This window comes from Etheostoma cragini, chromosome 6 (genome assembly GCF_013103735.1).
Source record: "Etheostoma cragini isolate CJK2018 chromosome 6, CSU_Ecrag_1.0, whole genome shotgun sequence".
In the NCBI taxonomy this organism is placed as follows: domain Eukaryota; kingdom Metazoa; phylum Chordata; class Actinopteri; order Perciformes; family Percidae; genus Etheostoma; species Etheostoma cragini.
The window spans coordinates 28101798-28119354 of record NC_048412.1 but is presented as its reverse complement, the minus strand read 5'-3'; the positions used below and the strand labels follow the sequence as shown (position 1 = coordinate 28119354).

Sequence of the window (17557 nt, the reverse complement as noted above, 5' to 3'; positions counted from 1 at the left end):
TTTTCGACATACTGTACTATGACTTTTACTATACAACTTTTTATGACACACTATACCATGACCTTTTTATTACTTTTTTGACATACTATACCATGACTATTTATGACTTTTTTCGACACACTACACTATGACTTTACTTTTTTTTGACATACTATCACTATTAATGACTTTTGACACACACTAAGACTTTTTTGGACACACTATACGACTTTTTTCAACAGCCTGTACTGACTTTTTCTAACCTTTTTCCATACTGACATATTTCGACACACTGCTTTTTCAGCAAACCGTGACTTTAACATACTAACTTCTTTTGTATACTATAGACTTAAAACTAGTCTGACTTTTTCCTCCACCGTTTTCAACATAGACAGACTTTAACATACAGATTTTTTTTTTTTTTTTACTTTGACATATTAGACTGACTTCACCTTTTTCTTTCAGCATTCTATGCTATTATTCTTTCACAACTGTTAGGTTAAATATAAGTGGCATAGTGGGTCAGTAGTTAGCACAGTTGACTCATAGCAAGCAACTGATCCCTTGTTCTGTTAGGTCCGGGCCTTTTTTACTTTCTGGAGTTTTTAAATTTATGCTAGTTGCAGGTTACTCAAAACTGCCAAAGGCAATGATAAACTGTGTATTATGATAAACTGTGTAATAAAGTATTGTATAACAAATGACATTTTTTCCTACTTACTGTGCATTTTTTGAACCATTATGACTTATTAACAGACCAATACACGGGACAGCAAACATACCAAACTCCTTCAATTTATTTAAAACATTCCAATATAAAAGAAATTACACATTTCTGAATTATTGTATTTACAAAACATACATTCTTTAACATCTACAGTTTCCATTGTTTGTCCACCGCAATCTCGAGTGAGCTGTAGAGATTTCAGGTTTACAGTCACAGGTTTGTTCACACTTGTAGCTGTACAGTTCATATTCTTTTTAAAAAGGCACTAAGAATGGACAGGCTATCGTACACCATCGAATGAGGAACTGTAATTCAACAAAAAGACGTCAAATAGCAAAATCATAAATAGCTTTTGCCTTTGGCAGCGATCAAACTGAGCTCAGATTGTTATCTTTTACATATACACAGACATTGTTTTTACATACTAAGGCTTAATAAATACAAGCACTTTTAAACGCAAAAACTGCAGTTTTCCTATGCAAGTCAAGTTTCTCAGGAATGTAACACGAATGTGCAACCAGGTTGCAACAACAACGCGATTGAAGAGGGGAATTATTGAGCCACACAAACAGGTCAGGTGCGTTCAAAACACCTGCAGATGTCCAGATGTTAACAGCAAATAAAGTGATTATTGGTATGGCTCATGTAGCAAAAAATAAAGCACTCTATAGATAACATTGTTCTGAAAAATTGGGGGTGTAAACCTTTAAGTTTACATACATTTGGGAGATTTTACAATTTAGGAGAGGATACTTAAACTTAAGCAAATTCCAGGGTTAAATAAAATATATTTAACGTAGAAAATGACATTTTGATTCTCTTGAATCAAAGAATCTGAGTATAGCACCATCTGGAGGAATTTACGCCTTATTTCAAGAAGGGCAGCAGTAAAACTCCCAGATTAATACTTCAAAATGTTCAGTTTCCTCTCAACCGAGCAACAAGACGGATCCCAAATTCCATCCGGGGACCCGGGTCGCTGCTTCAGTCTAAAACTCAAACTGGTTCACCTGTAAAGTCCCACACTGTCCATAGAACAGCAGTTCCTGACAATTTCAAGTTTCATAAAACCAAATGAATTAAAAAAATAAAATAAAAAAAGAAGACAGGATTCCAGGTTTAGTGTTTAAAAATAAAATAAAAATCACGCTACATAAAAATCTAAAATCGTGTCCTGTTGGCGACGAGCTGACGCGATCGGAGACGTCAAATCAGGTCAAGCTGTACGAAGAGGTAGTGCATCCTGCTCAGTGATTGGCTGGTTTCTCTGTGCTGCTGGGCGGAGTCAGGATCGTTCCCACGGCGATGGGAGACATCTGACATTCAGGGCTGTCAGGTCGAAGTTCATGGGATTTTTTCTGCACGACCAAAAAAAAAAAAGTTAGTCACAAAGGCTTGCTAAATATCCAAATGTTGACACAATATACTGTATATTAGTCTTGCTTTTATTTTGGTATCCTACATAGTAAACCACCATCTTGCTTTTATTTTGGTATCCTACATAGTAAACTACCACCATCTAGCTTTTATTTTGGTATCCTCATACATAGTAAACCACCATCTTTTTATTTTGGTACCACCATCTTGCTTTTATTTTGGTATCACACATAGTAAACTACCATCATCTTGCTTTTATTTTGGCATCTTGCTTTTATTTTGGTATCCTCATACATAGTAAACCACCATCTTGCTTTTATTTTGGTACCACACATAGTAAACTACCACCATCTTGCTTTTATTTTGGTATCACACATAGTAAACTACCACCATCTAGCTTTTATTTTGGTATCCTACATAGTAAACTACCATCATCTTGCTTTTATTTTGGTATCCTACATAGTAAACTACGATCATCTTGCTTTTATTTTGTATCCTTCTACACAGTAAACCATCATGCTTTTATTTTGGTATCTTGCTTTTATTTTGTATCCTTCTACACAGTAAACCATCATGCTTTTATTTTGGAATCTTTCAAGTGCAAAGCAGTTTGACTTCAACCCGGCAACTGTTGTCTTAAGTAATCTTTTACTTTAAAGAACTAGTATTAAAAAAATAAATAAATAAATAAATAAAAAAGAAAAATCTCATTTCATTGATATCAGCAGACTGAAAGAAAAAGAGTGGCAGACGCACATCCGTTTTCTTTTTAGTCACCGGTGCTCTTAGAAAGGAGCAAGTTTACTTTTAAGTGTCAAAATTACTTAAAAAAGGCCTTTTTTTTAATTTGTGTAACCAGTTTTAAGTGCTTGGATATGGGGCTTCATGACTTTTTGGGTCATTACTCTCCTGCCTCTCTGTAAAGAGATTTTAAAATTAGAGAATGATCATTTTAACCCATCCCTAACTAACAGCAGGGTGTGGGTGTGTGTGTGTGTGTGTGTGTGTGTGTGTGTGTGTGTGTGGTGTGTGTGTGTGTGTGTGTGCTTTGCCCACCAGCAGGTCCAGGTAGGCCACGTGCGTCTGGATGTTGTGCCGGGCGTCAGGTTTGACCTTGGAGAAGGTCTTGAGTTGAGGTGCTGGTTGAGACCGCAGGACGTCCATAAAGGGACTCATCCACCGGACACACGGGGACACGCCGTCCCACGTCAGACCTGACAGAGACACAGCGTCGACGGGTTAGGATTCAACGTTTAATTAAAGATAGTCCGCGGGTCAAACTGACCCGTTTTCCTATATCACTGTTCTTTTTAACAATCCAATTGTAATAACATTCTACTGCTTTCATTCATTTTGGGGCGTCTTATTCAATTTTATAGCATTGTAAAACAAATGGAAGTGTTAAAGTTAACATATTCCAGTCTAATTATCATCAACATCCATTCCAAAAATAACTGAGTTAATAAGTTAGTGTTACATAGTGTTGAAAACGTCAAAAAAAAAAAAAAAAAGTTGATAAAAATGCAATAAAAAGCAACAAATATGAAAACGTTTTTGCTCTAGTTAGATTAAATAAATAAAAAAAGAAGCTTTTAAATTTACAAAGACATAAAACTCTTAACGTTTGCAAAGCTGCAACCAGAAAATGTTTCAAGATATTTATCAAGAGAACATGCCAAACTATTAATTAACAAAACCAGTCATTTTAGCTTAAGTTGTATAATGTGGACCAAAGTTTGCTCATTTATTGACAAACTGTTACACTGCAAACCCAAAAACAACAAAGTTTTCACGGCCAAAGCAAATTCAAGTCCCCAGAATAAGGACCGCCTCAGGTCCCTGAAATCCTTTTGTTCAAAAATGTTCTTTGTAATTCCCCAAAATAACATGATTTATTCCACCCAACGCTCTTTGCCAAGTACAAATCTCTTTCATTAATTTTGGGGCGTCTTATTCAATTTTATAGCATTGTAAAACAAAGTGAAGTGTTTTTGAAATAGTATTGAGTAAAAGTTGACATATTCCAGTCTGTGATTATCATCAACATCCATTCCTTTAATTTTAGTCTAAATAATTCCTAATTTCTGCTTTTCTAACTCAAACATTAGGGATAATTTCCTTTAAATGAGGTTTATTGACCATAAATTCCAAAAATAACTGTAAAACTAAAGTCAATAAGTTAGTGTTACGTAGTGTTGGAAACGTCAAAAAAAAGTGACAAACATTGAAATAAAAGCTTCAAAAGTGTTGGAAAAAAAAGACAAACATGACAAAAAATTAAAAACATCGATAAAAGCGTCAAGAAAAGTGTTGATTTTCAATTTTGACGTGAAGACATCACGAGGGTTGAGCTAAAAATTGAAATTCTGAGCGTCAAACACTTAATTTCTTGCATCCTGGTGGTTTTTCCTGCAACAATATATGTATGTATATATCTCCTATAAATGAGGTTTATTGACCATAAATTCAAAAAATAACTGTAAAACTAAAGTTAATAAGTTAGTGTTTCGTAGTGGCAAAAAAAAAAAACTGAAGATAAAACGTAAACGTGATTAAAAGTATTGATTTTCAGCGTCGACAGGAAGACAACACAAGGGTTAAAAACCCGAAGCCTTGAAGTCCAACTCACCCGAGACTTTGTGGACGACGTCGAACGTGGAGAAGTGGCAGAAGGCGGCCGCGGCCAGGACGCTGTTGCTGTAGTCCAGCGCCCGGATGTCCAGGATGCACAGGTCCAGCAGCTGCAACACACGGGTCAACAAAAGGTCACCGTGATGTGTAAATGGGAAAACAAGACAATGATTTTCCTTTCAATAACTGTTCATTTATCAAAGCGATTTGTCGTTTGAAGTAAATCCTTCAAATGTGCCCTCTGAAATATGGGTCTCCTAAAGTGAGTCCCCCAGGGTTGGAGACCCTGAAGGGCGAATGAACAGAAAAACAGGCGCCGCCAGAGAGATTTATGGCGTTTTTCCACTGCTGGTAACAGCTCGGATCGGTTTAAGATTAGACCGTCTTCCAAATATGGGCTGGTTCCTGCTGGGGCCAACTGGACGTAAGGAGGCGTATTACGGGTTGTTGCCACTCTGTAACTCTTCATTGTGAAAGCTGTTCTCGCCCTTTGGATTCTTCTCTGCAGAAAAACCATTAAACCCTTCCACCGAATACCTAAAACCTTTAGCTCAGTTTGCAGCTCGTCTTTATTCAGGAGTGCTCTGAAGCACTGCGGCACCAACGTGCGTGTCCTGGGTCAACGCTGATGGGACGCGGGCGTTGTAACCTCCCGCTACACCGCGAGTGCTTCAAGCAGCACGTCCGTCGCCAAAGAGGAGATGCAAGGGAGCCATGGAGCTCAGAGACTGAGACTGGTCCATCTCAGGACTTTCCCCACATCTCTCTCTCTCATAACAAGAGGCCTTGTTCCGTGTGTTGGCATGTTTAAAATGTTAAGTTTTATCTTGCTCATCTGATTTTGAGAATTTAGAAAGATGTGTTGTATGTTAGTGCTAGGGGAATAATGTTGTGGTAACACCTGTGATTCCTACCTTTAAAAACATGCATTTTAATTCATGTTTCTACGTGCTACAGAAGCTTAGATTTTAAAGTTTTAGTACATGTTGACAATCTTAGTATTTTTTTCCCCAAAAACCTCCGGGAGATGAGGATATTCATCCCAGAATAAAAACAGGTTTTTATGCGAGTTTTAGGGGTTAAAACAATAATAAAAACCCAGGGCTTGTTTGTGCAGGTGTGAAGGTACCTGTGTGATCTGGATGTAGGTTTCCTGGGAGAACTGCGGCACCAGGAAGTTCTCTCCGTCTTTCTGGGCCTCCACCTGAGCGTACAGCTTCAACCAGGCGATGGGGGTCTCGGGGCAGAGGTTCCAGTTCAGCGCCTGCAGGGACACAAAGGGGACAGGTTTATATCGCGTTAACGGGACAACCACAGGAGGTCGTTGAATGCACAGTGGTTAACACACACACACACACACACACACACACACACACTTAGTGTAGTTTGTTAATATTCTACACATGTACATTACTCAGTATTTGACGCCTCCCAATACGACATCATTGCGATTTAAAAAAAACCTACTGCAATATTTTGTGATTTTGTAATTTATAACCTTTTCTCCAACTTTTATTTCCACCCCCCCCCCCTATTTCAAATGACGTCCCCAAAAGGAAACTTTGTCAACATCAGTTTCATCTAAAAAGAAACATTTTTCTGTTCATATCACTTTAATGTTATTGCTGCAAAATGGGGCAAACTGATCACATATATAATATATACAGTATATTATATAATATACTGTATATATTAACTCGATACAGTATTTCCACTGAAAATATTGCGATACCATGCTGTATCGATCCCCCCCCCCCCCCACCCCTAATTTCTAGTACACTATGGTGTACTATAAACAGAGAAATGAAGTTCATCCATCCAGCCATACAAATGCCACATTTTCTACAAAAATCCGTTTAGATGTTAAGTCCTTTAAAAAAACGTATTGTGGACTTATTTTAGTGATTTAAAGAAGAATTCTGGTTTATTTCAACACGTTTGTTAGAAAGTGTATAGCGAGAAAACAAGCAGCTTGTGTTGAAATCAACCAGAATCCTCCTTTAACAAACATTGTATTCCAGGTGCTCATGAGTCTTGAGTCCTACCTTGAGTATGTGGAGCTCCGTGCGCTGGATGTCCCAAATATCGCAGGCTCCATCTGTGACGTAGGCGAAGTCTAAGATTTTAGGAGGGTAGATTTCCTGAAGAGAAGAAGAAGTTAAGTTAGTAACAGAAACATCAATTCAAAAGGACACTCCCAATTCATACATCCAGACCGGACCCTTTAGTCCAGACTTCGACTGAGAGTACCTGATGTGGAAATCATTTATTCATAAAATAATAGCTAAGGCTGCAACAAAAGATTATACTTCTGTACATTTTCTGATTAATGGATTAGTTGTTCGTAGGGATGTCCCCGATCAGCATTTTAGGCCTCCGATCCTTTAACCTCAAATCCAAGGCGATATTTCGCCTTTAGTATTGAAATTGATCCAACGCAAATATATTTTGAGCAAGTAACGCAACTTTTTTTTATTAGACTAATATCCGTAGTGAATCTAACAACAACGTTGCGGTTCAACTTACTTTGCATTGTTTCTTTTACTTTGCTGTACAGCTGTGCTACGGCTGTGTCGGCGATGTAGCGTCTCGATGGCCGAGCGTAGCGCGGGTCCAAAACTTCCAGAAGACGAGTTAGTCCGACTTTCTCAACTACTGAGATGGGCTGGTTGTCAAGAGCAATAAATTCGACCAACCCTTCTGTGATCTTCTTTGCTCTATTATTTTCGTTGGAGTATTTCTCTCTTCTGACATGCTTGCTTTGCACCGCCGCGGAGGTTTGTATTGCGCAACTACCGTCAACCGTAACTGGCGGGTACTTTTACGACAGTTGCCGTAAAGATCGGCGCGACTAGTCAGGTAATGTAGCCGAGCTCCGATCACGGGAAAATAGGAAAAGATCGGGCCGATCCGATCTCGAGTTCGGGACATCCCTAGTTGTTTGGTCTCTAAAAAATGTCAGGGGAAACTTTAAAAGTGAAAAATGTGAGGCGTGTTTCCCTATAAAGCCCAAGATTAAATCCTCAAATGTCTTTTGTCCAACAGTTTACTAACTCCCTTTTCTTTTTCTTTTTTTCTTGTATTAAATGCAGATTTGTTCTAGTTTCTTCTCTCCTGACAGTTGTCAAAATAGTTGCCAATTAATTTAAAAGTTGAAAACTAATTGATTAGTCTCTGTGGCACTACGCTGCAACATTTGGAAAATGGCTGAATTCTGGTTTAAATTAACCCGCGCCTTGTCTACCCGTCACTTGACATCCAACACTAAATTAACTTTAGTTTTACAGTTATTTATGGTCAATAAACCTCATTTATAGGAAATTAAACCTGATGTTTGAGTTAGAAAAGCAGAAATTAGGAATTATTGAGACTAAAATTAAAGGAATGGATGTTGATGATAATCAGACTGGAATATGTCAACTTTTACTCAATACTATTTCAAAAACACTTCCATTTGTTTTACAATGCTATAAAATTGAATAAGACGCCCCAAAATTAATGAAAGTAGAGATTTGTACTTGGCAAAGAGCGTTGGGTGGAATCAATCATGTTATTTTGGGGAATTAAAAAGAACATTGATATAGGACAACATGACAACATGAGGACAACACGAGGACATGAAGACATGACAACATGGGGACAAGATGGGGACCTCATGAAGACATAACACGAGGAAAACATGAAGACAACATGAAGACATCATGACAACATGGGGACAACATGAAGACATGACAACACGAGGAAAACATGAAGACAACATGAAGACATGACAACACAGGGACAGCATGGGGGTTATTGTGTGCATGAAACACCAACACAACATCCTAATTTGCCCGAGTTGAACCCTTCCTGGTGTTCCCGAGGCCGGATCCTGGGCCGAGGCGGTCCGGGGACTCACCTCTATCTTGGAGGCGATGAAGAGCGCCGTGATGCCGATGAGCTGCAGGTAGTCTTTGTTGACGTTCTCCTGCGTCAGCATGAAGCGGTCGAAGAAGTCCTGGGCGAGGTAGGCGGTCTGCCGGTGGAGGGCGTACACCTCGCACACCTGCACGCACAGACGGGGGGGGGGGGGGGGGGGGGGGGGGGGTCACCAACCGGCCCACTGAGAACCCTTTATCAGGACTAATGGGCGTCAATGGGGTGTAAAAGCCCCCGTTTTAAATCACCTCACCACAAATCTCATTTCATAAAGACTGCAAAACGATTTTGAGGCAAGTCAATTCATGGTGCTGCAACTGACACTTAAGCCCATTAAACAGTTTGTTGTTTTTAAATCTATTTAAAAAAAAGTTCATTTATATGTATGGACATTGACAAAAACAACCAAAACGTATGTCAACTACTAAGATCTTCTAGACAAAAAGGAAAAATTATTAAGTGGGAATTTCAAAATAAAAGGCGCATCTTAAAGCAGAGCAGGGCAATATCGATATGAAGTATATAGTGATGTAATTTTCTGAAAACAGACCGTTTCAGCTGTTCCATTGATTAGCTTTACGCAGATCATATAAAATTAACTGATCAAAAATCTCATTGTGTGCATATTTCATGAAAAGCACCAATTACCAACAAACTACGACACTGTCATCCAGGTATTTGGCCAAAAATATCGGGATATTTGATTATTCCCGCCCAACTCTCACAGATGACTATATGCAGCGATACATCCAATCGTTACACCTCTACGGATGTACTTAAAAATGTATTTAAAGGGGTGTAAAAACCACAATATGATACATCAATAGGACAAATTTTGAAAGATTTAACTGATCCCACAAAGATCTGATGGAGATGATCTGAATCAGTATGATTATTTTCCCTTTGTAGGGATGACGTCAGGTTGTTGAGGATTAAAAAGCCGATATATCGACCCAGGCCTGCGTCACACCCCTATGGCTGACTATTTGAATGTTACCAGGAGCATCTGCATCTAAAAAGGATTATATAGAAAGATCTGAGACCAATCAGAGGACTCTAGAGCCTATTTGCGGCCCTCACCTCGAACAGCCAGTCGAGCAGGATGGCCCTCATGCTGGGCTGCAGCTTGGGGTGGCGCTGCAGGTAGCTGCCGTCGTGGACGTACTTCAGCTCCTTGTTGAGCATCTTGATCCACACGTCGTCAGAGCTCGCCCAGCTGGAAGACAAGGAACGCTTTAGTCGTTTCAACTCATTTAAAGAGCCGCCATCTTGTTTTGGTCACTTAAAAAAAAAAGAAGAAGCTCAGAACAGGAAATTGTGCACGACTTGTTCCCAAAGCCCCACACGAGTCCTCAAATGTCTCGTTTTGTTCACAATGACCAAAATCACAAGAGCGATAAATAAGGTCTCACACTGATTTCTAACTAGTTGGTGATTAATTGAAAAGGTGACAATTAAACTCAATGTTTGCTGCTTGTTTAAATGATTTGAGAAGTGTGTTCCCCCCCCCCCCTCTGAGTTTGGGATTTGATCCAGTTTCAGGGCGTCTTCTCAATTTGAGCCGCCCGCTGATTTGAAGTTAATTCTGCTTGTAGTTTCGGACTTTAACTGAACAAAGGCAGCAGCTCAGCGTGAGCTGTGAGTAATTGCCGCTCCATTGAGGTGTAAAAACACACAGACCGGGTGGAGGTGACGCATTGGGGTTTCCATTTGTTGACAAGGTAATCAAATCGTGAGACCCGTAAGGATTCACACCCCTAGCACACACCCAGACCCGTAACACACACCCCTAGCACACACACACACCCAGACCCGTAACACACACCCCTAGCACACACACACACACCCAGACCCGTAACACACACCCCTAGCACACACACACACACACCCAGACCCGTAACACACACCCCTAGCACACACACACACACACACACCCAGACCCGTAACACACACCCCTAGCACACACACCCCTAACACACACACACACCCAGTCTCACCTGAGGCAGGGAATGGGGGAGGCCTTGATGAAGAGGTTCTTGAATCTGTACTGCTTGAAGCTGGAGGGGTCTGCAGGCTCCAGCTCCTTGTGGGGGGTCTCGATGAGGACACATGGACTCGCTCCGTCCTCGGACCAACACTTCTGGGGGAGAGGGAACGAAAAGGAAGAATTTTAATGATTTATCCTGAGTTCAGACCGGCTGTGTGGTCATCGGCATGATGAATCTCCAAGGGACTGACATTATTATTATTATTATTATTATTATTATTATTATTATAATATAGCTTACATATCAACAAGATCTACTTTAAAATCTCAACATGGCCGCTGTGGGGCGGAAACCACATCAATCTCCATATTAGTTATTTTTGATGTTTTTATATAATCGATGCTACGTCCGTTTGAGTCGGGTTTAAAAACAGTGACAGAGGCCATTTCATTCGACTTTGTTTAAAAAGGTTAATAGCTCAATAAAATGATTCAACTGAGTGCCCCCCCCCCTCCCCCGGAAAGCAAATGGTTCGGAGTTGAACCTGGGCCGCCTACGTCGAGGAGTAACCCTCGATATGGGCGCCCGCTCTACCAACTGAGCCATCTGGGCAACCTGAAGACTTCAGTTTTAAGAATTATGATAAATCATTTAGCTTGGATGCTTGTTTTGACCCCATATTGTTTTGTTTTCTTTGTACTGTGAGGACAAGAGACACTTTAATCCAATATTACATTAGCCATGTTCCTTTATAAGCTTGCTGACTACTTCTCTTCCTTAAAATCTTTACTAGTTTTAAAGTGATTCACTTTAAACAAAATGTTGGCTTTTTGTAAATTCTGAAACGTAATTTCTCGTTTGTTATTGTTCAATTTGCTCCATTGTATTCATTATATTCTTCTGTACAACTACGTGTTTCTGTATGCATTTTAACGTAAACAACTTTACGTGTGTGCACGATTACATGCGCTGACAATTAAAGCATAACGCCACTATGAACTTGATTTCGCCAATCGAGTCAAGCGGTGACACCTTGTGGTGAAAAGGAAGTACTGCACGGCCACTAGAAACTCCGAGTCACTGTAACATGACCGCTCATCACCAAAAATCAATCTCATAAAAGTACCAATAACTACTTTCAGGTACTTTGTTCAATACATAGATAATGTGTAGGGGGCAAAACAGGGATAACAGCTGAAAAAAAAAGGTAAAATGCAATGAAATTTAGGAAGATATTCTACGTATAAATTTAACAAAATGGACGCTCTAAATCAATGTGTGTGTGTCCCTTCATCAGTTCCCAATCCAATCAAATGTATTATAACACCATCCATTATGCACCGAGAATGGAATTCATTTTATACAATTGAACAGCCAATATTTAGGAGTTAGGTCAGCAACGGCACTACTAACCTCCTTCACTACTACATGTTTTACAATTTATCAATTAACATTAAACTATTTCAACTGTTAATTTCAATTGTTAGCCAACTTCAAGCTATTTGAGACAGTTTCTCTATTACTTTAGCTGCTCAATTTAAGTTATTCCTACCACTTATCACCTGCAGCTAAACTTCCGTGCTTACTTGCCGACTAGTTTTTACGCTCATGTAGTGGTCTGGTCGTAGTGGACTCGATGTTAATGTGTCTCTCCACGTGCACCCCAGGGTGGGCCAATGATTAGCGCCGCAGCCTAACCGCAAGAAGGGACCACGTTCAAATCCTGTCCCGGGCATCTGTGTGGAGTTTGCATGTCTGCAGGGGGGGGGCGGGGGGGGTTTCTCCGGTACTCCCCACCACTAAAAACACACCACCCTCCCTCTCTACCAAGCCGAGGTGTGGTGGTCACCCAGGTGGGTGCTACACATTGGTGGTGTTAGAGTAGTTCTGCCCCCCTCTTAAAGTGCTTTGAATGTCTATGATAAAGTGCTATATAGATTTAATGAAGTATATCTTACTAGTTTGGGAATCACTGATTAAATATAGAAAACTATAGGACTGTCGGACTATAGTTTAGGAATAGGACTATAGGAATGTTTTACTGCAAATATACACCGATTAGACTTTATCGAAACAGGGCAGGGCACAATGGGAGGGGGGGGACAGATAAACTAGTGACACACATCCCATTCTTAACCCTTATCAGCTACACACACACACACACTTAGAGTTCACGACACGTAGACACACTGACCTGTATTTCATAGCTTTGTTTCTTGGCAGCAGGTTGTAGCTTTTTCTTGGAGGGCTGGAGAAGAAAACAAATAAAACAGGTGAGTGTGTGTAAGTACAAAGAATTTCACAGGAAGGTGAAATTACTAAAAAACACACAGACACACACACACACGCACAGACACACACACACAGAGAGGGAATCAGATGACACGAACCTCAGATTTCCTTCTCTTCAGCGGGGCTCTGGCGGTCGGCTCGAGCGTGTTTGAATCTCTGGCTTGCAAAGTGATGCGACCGCTGGAAAGAAGATTAAAAGTACATCAGCGTCGCAGCTTCAGGTCCGGACACAGGGAGTCACACTCCACTGGCGTGAATTAGATTTAGAGATTTAGCTAGACCGCCATGTACGACAGCCGGGTTTATCAAATATGTCTTCAGGGCGCCCTGATCAAGAGAGTAGTGACACACTAACTGTCATAGGGTCTGCATCAGGTTCCTCATCATCAATAGGATGCAGACATTAGTCATTAATGAAGATGCATACATTAGTCATTAATGAAGATGTATACATTAGTCATTATCAATGAGGATGACTACATTAGTCATTAATGAAGATGTATACATTAGTCATTATCAATGAGGATAACTACATTAGTCATTAATGAAGATGCAGACATTAGTCATTATCAATAAGGATGCAGACATTAGTCATTATCAATGAGGATGACTACATTAGTCATTAATGAAGATGCAGACATTAGTCATTATCAATAAGGATGCAGACATTAGTCATTATCAATGAGGATGACTACATTAGTCATTAATGAAGATGACTACATTAGTCATTATCAATGAGGATGACTACATTAGTCATTATCAATGAGGATGACTACATTAGTCATTAATGAAGATGCATACATTCGTAATTATTAATGAAGATGACTACATTAGTCATTATTAGTGAGGATGACTACATTAGTCATTATTAGTGAGGATGACTACATTAGTCATTAATGAAGAGGCATACATTCGTCATTATTAATGAAGAGGCATACATTCATCATTATTAATGAAGAGGCATACATTCGTCATTATTGAAGATGCAGACATTTGTCATTATTAATGAAGATGCAGACATTCGTCATTATCAATAAGCATGCAGATATTAGTCATTAATTGGATAAAAATGGAAGTGTCTAGCAGCTGCTTACCTGCGTCTGAACATTGTGTTGAGTGTATTTATGGCTCTGCTGGAAAGAAAAAAAGGAAACCGGTGATGTTTACATCCAAAAAAAGTACAACTATAGTCACTCATGTGACAGCATGGGCTACAGAAAGCATGAGGATTTTATTAAATATAATTAATCTAAATCTACAGGAAGCCCTTCACGATCTGCTGCAGGGTTCCGGGGCCATGTTGAGGAGCCACTGGGCCCCAACATACAACATGTTGGAGGTCCCTGGTGAGGTTGTGTAAGCCGTTAACAGGCAAGAGACAAGTAAAACTACTAAACCATGTTGTAAAGAGACCAACTGGGTCTTGGTAAGTCCTGGAGAAGCCGTGCAAGGACCACCAATGTGCAACAAAAACCTCATATTTTACATGTTGGGTTCAGACCTGGTGGTAGTTAGCTTGTGGTGAAAGACACAGGTTAGCAAGAAAAAAAGAGGCAAAAGTAGCTCGAGGAGACATGATGGTCGAGTAGGAAAGCCAAGGCCCCACGTGAGGAGATTAGGATAACCAGATCCCAAACAGGTAAACCCATATATATAAAACTTAATCCAAAGATCCAGACTAGCCGGACCAGTTGTGTAGTTAAGCTAGTGTGGTGAGTCCAGCCAGGGAGGAGGGGGGCTGGTTGTTCCCTCGATTTCAAACAAAAAAAGCTCCAAAATGCTGCATTTTAACCAACGTTTACCATCCACAGTGGCTAGACAAACCTCTATAGACGACATTAGCGTAGGTTAATGCTATGAAAACGCGTAAATATGGACTTTATTTGAGGATTGAAACTCAAAGACGCGCCAATTTCTGACGCTCAGAAGCGGGAGGATTTGAGCCCTGCCTCCGCAGAGCCCTCCTCCACATTTGCGGGGGAAACTAGTACAAATGACCGCTTAAAGTAAGCTATATGGACCTTAAACCTCTCTCTATTGCTACATTAAAGTCCTGGGAACATCATCTGTTAACACAGACCGTTTTAAACGTGGACACGCGTCGTTAAAGCCAAGTAAACCGAGACTACCGCGAGGCGACATTATGGAGGGGAGCTACAGTAATTAGCAAACTGCTAACTAGGTCAACAATAACCAGCTAACCCCGATATGACGATACACTGATGTCCTGCTGCTTCTGCACAAAAACAGCTGAATAGTTGCTCATGCAACAGAGACAAAGACGCATTATAAATCCATTTTACTGAGTTTTACAGCAACAGGAGCAGCCTCGGTGTTTGTGGGAATAAACTCCACTAAAAAAAAAAAAATCATCACTGAACACACTCCTGGGACAACATGTCAGATTCAAACGAAGCAAAGTCGATGGTACAAGCAGAGGAAAGCCCTAAAAAATAAGGTCAAATACAAGGTAAAACTAAGTTATGGCTGCAGTCCTTCCCTTGTCCAGATTTAAATCCACTTACGACCAAACCCCGCCGAGAAAGATGGATATTTAAGATGGAAACGTGCAATAAACCCCCCTAGAGTACATTAACAGTACTAATATGTTGTTTTACTACATATATGTGTATAAATGTGCTCTCCGGCTCGGGGGTCTTACCTCCTCGGTGGTGAATGAATGAATGCATCAGCTGTGGCGCCGGCGCCAATCCTTATATCCGCATCGGCTTGCCGCGGCTCACCGCGCATGCGCGTTACCAGTTCACAGAAACGCGCTAAATACTCAAATCTCGGGCGAGATTTGTACAAACGAACCGCAACGAGGGCTTTAAATGTGAGTCACGTACCCGTCTGTTGGATGTAACATCTTATTGGAAGCGTTAAAACGCGATTAAACGGGTTGTTTACCGTGTTTCCCCGGAGATTACGTTCATTTCTAACGGACACAGTATCGAAGGAGGGTTTTATGAGATAAAAACCGTTTTCCGTTGATTCCGGTTGAACTTTAACGGCTCCGGAGAGACAAAGAAACCACTTAACGTCGAAAATAAACGGTAATATCCACTCTCTACGGAGTTATTTAGCTTTTTTACCGCAGCACCGAGGCTACTTCCGGGTAAGGATCCCGCCTGTGGGCGGGGTCTGCGTGACGTCGAGCCAATGGGAGCGCGAGGGGCGACCGCCGCGTGCTTCCTCTGCAGAATGTAAACAGAAAGAGCACGTGGAGCTGCTGTCAAACAGCTGATGGAGAGAAACTGCTGCTGACACGTGGCTTTATTTCTTATTAGAAAACAGACTCTTGTCCTAAATAAGAAGACAGTGCAACTATATTTAAATACTACGCAATATCTGGCGGGAAAGCAGTGACTGCAGTTACTCGCGTGCTGTTTTAAAGCACAATTTTGAGGTACTTTTACTGCAATGGTGTGTTTTTTATGTCATGCTACTTTTTAAACTGCCACTCTTAGACATTTCAGAGGTAAATACTGTTTACTTCACCAAATATATGTACAAGCATATGTGTAGCGTCAAAAAACGTCCATAAAAGCGTCAAAAACGTCGATAAAAGCGTCATAAAACGTCAACGAAAGCGTTAAAAAACGTCGAAAAAGGGCCAAAAATGTAAAAAACAACAACAAAAAGAAACAAAGAAAACAGCTGATGAATATTGGCTCCTGTGTTTGCTATTCTAATCTCAACCTAATCTTAAAAATTAGGGACCTGCATATGTGCATGCGAACCTTTAAGCACAATTTTGAGGTACTTTTACTTTAATGGTGTGTTTTTTATGACATGCTACTTTTTAAACTGCCACTCTTCGACATGTCAGAGGTAAATACTGTTTACTTTACTAGATGTATACACAAGCATATGTGTGGTTGTCAAAAAAGCGTCAAAAACGTCAACGAAAGCGTCAAAAAACATCAAAAAAGGGCCAAAAATGTAAAAAAAACAACAAAAAGAAACAAAGAAAACAGCTGATGAATAAAGGCTCCTGTGTTTGCTATTCTAATAATAAAATGTAGGAACCTGCATATGTGCATGCAAACCTTTAAGCACAGTTTTGAGGTACTTTTACTTCGATGGTGTGTTTTTATGTCATGCTATTTTTAAACTGCCACTCTTCGACATTTCAGAGGTAAATACTGTTTACTTCACTAAATATATATACATGTATTAAGCTAAGCATATTAGCAGTTTATTGAAAAAAAGTGTCGAAAAAGCGTCAAAAATTAATTAAAAATTAACGTGCTTAATGTGCTCGGTCTAGGTTTAAAAATCCTAATCTGGAAAGTAATAATAATAATAATAATAATAATAATAATAATGATAAATGTTCTGGTCCTGCTACATCCTGCTGCGTCCTGCTGTGTCCTGCTACATCCTGCTACATCCTGCTGAGCTCTGCTACGTCCTGCTACATCCTGCTACGCTCTGCTGTGCCCTGCTACGCTCTGCTACATCCTGCTACATTCTGTTGCGTCCAGCTGTGCCCTGCTACGTCCTGCTACATCCTGCTACATCCTGCTACGCTCTGCTGTGCCCTGCTACGTCCTGCTACGCTCTGCTGTGCCCTGCTACGTCCTGCTACGCTCTGCTACATCCTGCTACGTCCTGCTACATCCTGCTACGCTCTGCTACA

The 17557-nt window shown here is 40.3% G+C and overlaps 1 protein-coding gene across 4 annotated transcripts in view; it reads right to left on the bottom strand.

The window, feature by feature from the left end:
• ccne2 (cyclin E2) overlaps nt 1-16049 on the bottom strand; it is a 20498-nt gene extending 4449 nt beyond the window's left edge. Inside the window, exons 1-12 of one of the 4 annotated variants that reach the window (XR_004656922.1) lie at nt 15575-16048; nt 14007-14045; nt 13011-13092; nt 12815-12868; nt 10630-10772; nt 9713-9848; nt 8613-8759; nt 6760-6855; nt 5844-5978; nt 4713-4824; nt 3140-3297; nt 1860-2064 (exon numbers count right to left, since the gene is read on the bottom strand). Coding sequence is in view for 3 of the 4 variants with exons in the window: in XM_034873665.1 (XP_034729556.1) it covers nt 1954-2064; nt 3140-3297; nt 4713-4824; nt 5844-5978; nt 6760-6855; nt 8613-8759; nt 9713-9848; nt 10630-10772; nt 12815-12868; nt 13011-13092; nt 14007-14045; nt 15575-15663 (1302 nt within the window). In the remaining variant the exon portion in view is untranslated. Of the gene's footprint in view, nt 1-754; nt 2065-3139; nt 3298-4712; nt 4825-5843; nt 5979-6759; nt 6856-8612; nt 8760-9712; nt 9849-10629; nt 10773-12814; nt 12869-13010; nt 13093-14006; nt 14046-15574 lie in introns of those variants that run through there. The other 3 variants (XM_034873665.1, XM_034873667.1, XM_034873666.1) reach the window with 3 other exon arrangements.
• Nucleotides 16050-17557: the final 1508 nt, after the last annotated feature.